At 31.4% G+C, this 8,646-nt stretch overlaps 1 protein-coding gene across 1 annotated transcript; it reads left to right on the top strand.

Annotated features, from left to right (window-relative positions):
* The first annotated feature begins 481 nt into the window (after positions 1–481).
* LOC108469445 (protein SENESCENCE-ASSOCIATED GENE 21, mitochondrial-like) lies at positions 482–1,278 on the top strand. Its single transcript, XM_017770325.2, has 2 exons — positions 482–759; positions 844–1,278. The coding sequence occupies exons 1-2, from the start codon at positions 686–688 to the stop codon at positions 1,064–1,066; spliced, it is 297 nt and encodes a 98-aa protein (XP_017625814.1). The 5' UTR covers positions 482–685; the 3' UTR covers positions 1,067–1,278.
* Positions 1,279–8,646: the final 7,368 nt, after the last annotated feature.

The following is an 8,646-nucleotide window of genomic DNA, read 5'->3' as shown; positions in this document are numbered from 1 at the left end:
TAGCTTGGTGTTGAATGCTAATTGAGATATGATGATAAATATATTTAAAATTTGGAGATCAAATTATAAATACGTGTATATATACTACATGAACAAAATTAGTTCATTTAAAAAACCAATCTTACTAAATTTTATTAACATGTTAACTTTTCATAATACATCAAGTTAAGATGTTCACGCGATAGGTATACATATTTATAATTTGGTCTAAATGTTTGATGTCGGATTTAAAGTAGCATTTATCATGAAGTTATATGAAAGACCAAGATTGATACTAAGAGTACTCAATCAAAACGAAGTTTAAAGACTAATTTAAAACCTTAACTATAGTTCGAGGACATAGTTGAAATTAACCCATAGTACAAAAAACACAAGTTTCGTAAACCAAAAAAAGCAAGAGCAAAAACCGGGATTAAGAAGTGCCAAGTGGCAGCAAAAGCGTGGTCCGTTATTGAGGAGGTCCGTTAAAACATTCTATATAAACCCCGAAGGGAGTCCCCTTCTACAAACCCAACTTTTGGGGAGAGGGAAAGAGTTAATTGGAGAACGGTTTCTTCTTCACTGCTGCGGAATTTTCTTTCTCCTTTTCCACCTCAAAAACAAAATATCCGCAGTAGCGTTTAAGAAGTTTTCTCTTTAAGCTTATATTATTAAAAAAAAACAAAAAAAAAAAGAGAGAAGAAAAATGGCTCGCTGTTTCTCGAAGGTGAGGGTTTTCTCTACATTCGTTGTCGATGGAATCTCTAACGCAATCTCAAGGTACCCCATTTATATTTTATTTTAGTTCTATAAAAGAAGTGAGAAAGCGACAGTGATTTAATGGTTTTTGGTTTTGTTTTTTAGACGGGGATACGCTGCAAGATCACAAGGAGTAGCGTCGAACGGAGTAAAGGAAGCAGCAAGAAACGCTGCGGTGTTGAAGAAAACAGGGGAAGACATGGCAACAGCAACTAAAGACAAGGCTAACTGGGTTCCGGACCCTGTTACGGGATTCTATAGACCCGAAAACACTGTGAATGAGATCTGCCCCGCAGAACTCAGAGCCACGCTCTTGAAGAAGAACTAAATATATATGCATGCATATGTTGTGAGATGAGATTGGTTTCAAATGTTATGTGGTGCAAGCACAGGGAAGATTTTGGTTTTTGGTTTTTTTGTTCAATGGCTGAAATCGCTTCTTTCTTTGTCCTTGGTAAACGAAATGCTAATAAATTGTAGGAATGCCCTTTTTATTTATTTATTTATTTGTTTATTTATTTATTTATTTATTTATATAAATTAAGAGTTTTCTTTTCATTTAATTTTATTTTTCACATTTATTTTGGGTATTTAAGAGTTAAGTAAGAAACTTATTTAACAATTTAAATATTATTGTCAAAAAATCATAATTAAAACATATTTAATTAAAAACAATTTAAATATAAATTCATTTAATAGCGATCTATGCTTTTAATTTTTACTAAATTGATTTAAAAAATAATTAAATAATTTAAATAATATTACTTATTGATTAAATTGAATAGTTTAAATGTAATTAGAGATGTATTACTTCCAACACTTATTATGAGTTTTAATAAAGGTAAAATTTACGTAAATATCTTAAAAGATTAAATTTTAAAAATTTTAAAAATATTTTGAGAATTGAGAATAGAATTTGATTTAATTTGTATATCCATACTAGATAAAACTAATTATAATTTTAATGTATTAAAATCACACAATTATATTAATGTTAAAATATTAATTTCAATTTTTAATTTTAGTAGTAAAAACTATTTTAGCATTTTACATTTTATTTTTCTAATTTAAAACCAAATAATTATTAATTAAAAATAAATTACGAGTCATAATATAATTTTAATTTTCCAATGGTTTATTTTTGCAAGTGAAACCATTATTGAGATTAATAATATAATGTATTATAGAAAATAACAATGAAATAAATAAAGATAAATTAAAATCCAACTTCCTAAAAGTTTGATTTAAAAATAAATACTAATAATATTATAATTATGTTTAAATTTTCTATCTTAAATTTCTACTTCAATCCATCATTCTCGTCATTATCTTGTATCTTGATCTTCTTCTTCAATCTATCAACATTAGACTTTTGATGCAATTAATAGTTTTGGAGTTGCAAATAACGTAAACAATAATAACAAATTGAAGATTTGTATAAAAATCTAATCATAACACTAATTCCAAAATTAGTATAAAATAAGAAAGTGAAGCTTTCATATTAGATAATGATACAGAAAGTGAATAAACGTAACTTTTTTAAAAATAGTATAATAATTACAATAAACTAAACATTTGTGGGATGATGAATGAATATTATAATTTCACCTCATCATTGATTAAAAATCTTCTACTTATTTCCAGTACCATTCTCATTTTACTATGACTTGAAATTTTCTATTTGAAAAACTTTTATTTTAATATTCCATTATTTTTGAGACACTTTAAACTTACTAATGCTAATAAGTAATGACCTCCCTAATGTTATTTATAATGATAGATTTTAATTGCAATTGGTATATAATTGTAACGCTAATTAATTTAAAATAATATTTATTATTAATAATTAATATTTCACTTGTGTAGTTCAAAACATTTAAATATGACTTTAATTAATATTGAAATATTGAAATTATTATATATATAAATTGAATGATGATTTTGTAATAAATTAAAACTTAGGGATGAAAATGTAAACATAAACATAAACATACATTTGTGTGTTGAAGGGAAGAAAGAGCCAAAATACATTCATGAGAAGAATATCATCACAATTAAAACCACAAGTTGCCATATCTACATATGAATGATATTTTTCGACAATGACGTGTACATTTAAATCTTCCCTTTTAAGTAATCTAAAGCAAAATTAGGAGCCTACGTGGATTTTAAAAAAATAGGGCTATAATTCATATTTGAAATGTAAGTCAAAAGTGCTTTCTTTTAGTTCTCCAAAGAAACAGGTGCGGCTGTGGTTGGAGTGGAGTGAGGCAGTGATCTATTTTCTTTTTCTCATTATAGCAGGAGAAGAGATCTCTCTTCTAACAGACGAATTAATTCAATTGATAGTTAAGAGCTCATTGGTTACACTAAGGAGTCAATTTTTGTTATTATGTTCGGTGTGGACAAAAAAGTCTTATAATCCAGACAGTTTATGTGCGCAACTCAGAAGCATATGGAAAACAAGAAGAAAATTCGAAATTTATGAGGCCGAACAGAATTTGTTTTAGATCTCATTCGAGGAATAGGATGATTTAGATATGATTATGGATGGCAGACCGTGGTTTTTCAGAAGACAATTAATTATATTTGATAGGTTGAAAGAGGCGACAGAAAGAAGTAAAATAAAATTAATCTCCTCTCTGTTTTGGCTAAGAGTTGGATCCTGTCCTCTAGAATGCGAGGAGAAAGATCTAATGCATGTGATTGGTTCTACTTTTGGAGGAATTCTAAGATCGGAGATAAAGAACAAAACATATAGAATGAAAGTTGTGTTGGATACTAGGAAACCTCTTCGAAGAGGAATTTTTATTGCAATCGGGGATACAAGAAGAGTCTGGCTTCCTTTTAAATATGAATATTTACCAAATTTCTATTTTGGATGTGAAATAATGGGGTATTTTGTTAAATATTGCAAGGAGATGTTTACGAAATGGAAAGATTTAGGAGTTGATAAGCTCCCTTATTCAATAGTGCTGAAAGCTGAATCCAATCTGGTAGTGAGAGAGAGCTTGCAATTGGGTAGTACAGAAAAGAAATTCATGAAATAATGTTTGTATACTGGGGATAAGGAAGAAAGGGCCACGTATACAGCTATGATACTAGAAGATAACGTCATTAGTACAGAACAAGGGATGCTAATTAGTGGGATTCTAAAAACCCCCAATAAGTCTATCAATGAAGGTATAAATTCGCAGGAAAGTCCTAGGAAAATTAAAGCTAGAGGAAAAAAAATTTTATCAGATGTTGCTCAAGTGGAGGTCGTGGGAGAAGCTGAAACAGATGCCGTTATACCTGATAAGGGTACTTATAGAAATTTAAAAAAAAAACAAAATGGACACGTAAGGGACGAATGGGGCAGATTAATGATGTACAGATAGAAGCTACTCCATTCAGGCTGGAGAATTCTTCAATCGGTGAGGATAGCTCAAAAATTTAGAATGATCATACTAACAACTACAAAAGGGCTAGAGTGGAATCTAATAAAGGAAATTCTCCTATAATGGAGACAATAGGAGATCAGTTGATAGTGTCTCCACACTTAGGATAGACGGCTGCCAATAGGCAAGCCGACTGGAGCCAATGAAAATGATAAGCTGGAATGTTCGAGGATTGGGGAGTCCTCGAGCAATTAGACGTCTTCAATTTTTACTGAAGCAATACAATCCCCAAATGGTCCTCCTTATGGAGACAAAAGTGAATGCTACTTGGATGGAAAAAGATAAGAAGGAGATGTGGATACACGAATAGTTTTGATGTGGAAGCAGATGGATCTAGAGGTGGTTTATCACTCACCTGGCAACAAAATATTCAGGTGACAATTTTTAGTAGCTCTAAAAACCACATCGATGGGCTAATAAAAGAAAATCAAGATAGTAAAGAATGGCATTTCACGGGCTTCTATGGGAATCCATTTTCTAATGAAAGGTGCATTACTTGGAATTTACTAAGACAGTTAGGAAGGATCAGATCTTATCCTTAGATCGTTTGTAGAGACTTTAGCAAAATACTTTATTCTTTTGAAAAAAGAGAAGGGGCACCTAGAGAGGAAAAACAAATGGAGGCTTTTCGTAATTCTTGATGAATGCCAGTTGTTGGATGTAGGATTTTCATGATCATGGTTTACATGAGAACGAGGAAATTTAGTTGAAACCAACATAGGGAAAGGTTAGACAGATGGGTAGCAAATGCAGAATGGTTTTTGGCTTTCCCACACGCGCATATTCAACATCTTTCCTACTCACACTCAGATCATTTGTAACACCCCTATAACCCGTATCCGTCGCCGGAGTGGGTTATGAAGAGTTACCAAACCAAAACACTACATTTTTACATTCACATTTACATAAGTTCATTAGCAATTATATGCATAGCCAAACAAAATCAAAGATCGAAATTCAGACTTATACCGACATTCAAAAGTTACCATATTCACATGGCTTATATACAACAACATCTTCAAAATATCATCCACATAAGTCTAGTCTATACATGCCATACAAATTCCAAAACATAATAGTACCAAAACGATAGATAGTGTGACGAGTTGCTGACGATCCCCGAGCAAGTGGCTGGAGTCAACGATCTAAAAACAGAGAAACATAACAAACGGAGTAAGCTTCCACAAGTATAGTAAGTTTTAAGCAATGCAAATAATTAAATTCAATTATAAATCGATCAATCAAATTCTCAAGTGACATTTCTTAGGTATATTGCCATTTGGCCGAATATATATACAAACATTTAATGTATATTTAGCATATTAACTTCACTTGAATCTGAATTCATATAACATAAGTAAATCAAATATTTTCACATAACTTCACATTTTGGTCGAATGTATCAGGATCATATACATATAGTCTTAATACTTATTCACATATACATCATATTACATACTTGGGATTCAATCCCCAATAAAGCTCATATAAGTACAAGATACATACCTGGCCAACTTAAGGTATTACACGATTTCAATTGTCGTTTTGTCACGAAGTCTCAAAATTTTAGATTTATATCAAATAACCGGCAATTAGCCTGCTAGGTTTAAAACCCGAATTCATCACCAGCACAAAGCCTCTAGACTTTAAGTCTGAACTCATTCACCGGCATTACGCCTGCTAGGCTCGAAGCCCGATATTAATTCACCGGCATTATAGCCTGCTAGGCTCGAAGCCTGATATTATTAACTCACCGGCATTATAGCCTGCTAGGCTCGAAGGCCCGAATAGTACCATACGATAATCAAATCAACAAGTTCCATATAACATAATCATATCAATTAGGTACTAGTATCATGTGAACATATATAATTATACATCTCAAACACTTTTCTCTCATCTCATTTTCACACTTAGCATTCGATAGCTTATGGATAACATTTCGCTCACATTCATTTCAAACTTATCATTCAATTATAAAAGCACATTGCATATTTATCAACATGTTATACTTACCATTAGGCCATATAAGCATGATACAATACACCATCATTTCATCTTTAACATTCGGCTAAATCCATACCTTACAAGGAGTACCTAATTCACATAATATATCAGATTATAATCAATTGTTATTTATGTTTGATTACTTAAAACTTACCTCAGATGTTATCAAACGATTACAACGGCTATTCGATTACTTTCTCCTTTCCCCTATCCAACTTTGGTCCTCTAAGCTCTTGAGCTAAATCAAACAAATTTACTTCTCAATCAAACACATACATACGGCAACCATATACATTTCAAAAACCAATTCATTCGTATCATTTGTCCACTTAAGTCTATCACCATTTCATTTTCAAATTTATGTACTTTGTAAGTCACATTCGAACACATTCGGTACTATGCATCTTTTCAAATATTTCTTTTAACATTAAACTCAACTTATAACTTTCTTCTAATTAAAAACATTCAACACCAACTAGTCATGCTTACATGTCATAGCCGAATATCATTTTAGACATTTGAGAAATCAATTCTCAACTCAACTTATAATTGTGAATATCTCATTCAAAACATCCACACCAATTTATTATACAATTAACCATAGCCAAATACTAAATCAAATAGATATTTGTTCACATTTCCATAACACATATTTATCAACTAGTCCATATATTAGCTTTTAGCATATTTGGTCATTAGAGCGACCTATTTAACTTTCAAGCATTCATTTCTAATTTTAATTAAACGATGCCGAATGTCATTAACTACTAATGCCACACACACATATGCATAAAATTCATCCATACATAACCTATAGCTCATTCGGCCATTCATCACTCAAACCTATCAAAGCTTCATATCAAACTTCCTTGGCCGAGTACACATATAAGCACATAATGCACATATATGCTCATTTGTCTAGCTCAACTTCACCTATCTACCATTACTCATAAAAAGAACATGAAACAACCATTTCCTTCAATTCAATTTATGACCGAATGCTCACAACACAATAATTTTCAAAATTTAAACATGGGTTAACTAAGCAATGCTTTGACCATGCTAATTTCGCAAGAATATCAAGAAAATACATGGAACATACCTTTGAATCATGCTAAGTAAATGACAGAATGTGCTTGAGCATTTTTCCTTTATTTTTCTCTTAATTTCGGCTATGAAGAACAAAGATGAACAAGTTTTGTCCTTTTCCTCATTTTGTTATTTTATTTATCTTTATTTTATAATATAAAGCCATTAAATATTTTAATGCTAATTTAAAATGCATATATTGTTTATCATTATCATTATGGCTAGCCACTACAAATTAAAGTGGGAAATTTGACTTGCAAATCCACCTATTTTAAACCATAAAATATTTGGCCACTACAAATTAACCTATCACATTTTCAAAATTTCTCACATAAGTCCTATTTAATAATTTCACATACAAATGACAAAATCAAAGTATGAAATTTTCACACATGCACTTTCACATATAATAAGCATAGAATATAACATTTAATTATTTTTTTGTGATTCGGTTTTGTGATCCCGAAACCACTTTTTGACTAGGGTCAAATTAGGGCTGTCACATCATTGCCCTCTTCTTATGTCATTGGATAAGAAAAATAAAACGGCTCATAGATCCTCGTTTCGGTTTGAAACATCATGGTTATTAGAAGACTCCTTTAAGAAGATGATTATAGAGTCTTGGTAGAATTTAACAGGGCTGTTAACAGATAAGTTGGAGGGGTTAAAACAGAGAATTCTTCTATGGGCAAACCAAATAAATAATGCAAGAAGAGGTATCAAGTAGAATATAAACAAACAATGGGAACGCTTGTTGGAGGAGGATAGAAGTGAAGAAAACTTGGCTAAAATCATTGATACGAAAATTTCTCTCAATCTAGAAATTGACAAAGATAAAGCTTATTGGAAGCAAAGTGCACGTGTTAATTGGCGGAGATTAGGAGATAGAAACACAACATTCTTTCACAAATGGGCCACGCAACGACATAAAACTAATGATATTCGTAGTTTGCAGGATCATAATGGGGGGAACATGGATGATGAAGATGGGATACAAAGATTATAAAGAATTATTTTTAGGATTTGTTTGCGTCTTTAGGAATAAGTTATACGGAGATGAGTTTATAGGGAGTGTAGAGATGCATAACTGAAGATATGAATGCACAACTTACAGTAGAATATACGGCTGAAGAAATATGGGCAGCATTAAAGAGAATAGGTCCTACAAAAGCCCTCGGTACCGATGGACTTCTAGTAATTTTCTTTCAAAAATGTTGGAACATAGTTGGGACAGAGGTAACCTCTTTTTGTTTGGAGATTTTAAATCAGAGGAAAGATTTAGAGAGTATTAATGGTACGAATATTGTTTTAATTCCTAAAACCTCACAGCCCATTGATATGAAGAACTTCAGGCCTATTAGCCTGTGCAATG

This window comes from Gossypium arboreum, chromosome 8, assembly GCF_025698485.1.
Source record: "Gossypium arboreum isolate Shixiya-1 chromosome 8, ASM2569848v2, whole genome shotgun sequence".
NCBI lineage: Eukaryota > Viridiplantae > Streptophyta > Magnoliopsida > Malvales > Malvaceae > Gossypium > Gossypium arboreum.
This window is presented reverse-complemented; position numbering and strand designations above follow the sequence as displayed.

Bases quoted from the DNA above. Each gene is read 5' to 3' on its own strand.
- LOC108469445 (XM_017770325.2), top strand. From the start codon at position 686: ATGGCTCGCTGTTTCTCGAAGGTGAGGGTTTTCTCTACATTCGTTGTC. The intron at 760-843 runs GTACCCCATTTA...TTTGTTTTTTAG, and splicing joins ATCTCTAACGCAATCTCAAG to ACGGGGATACGCTGCAAGAT.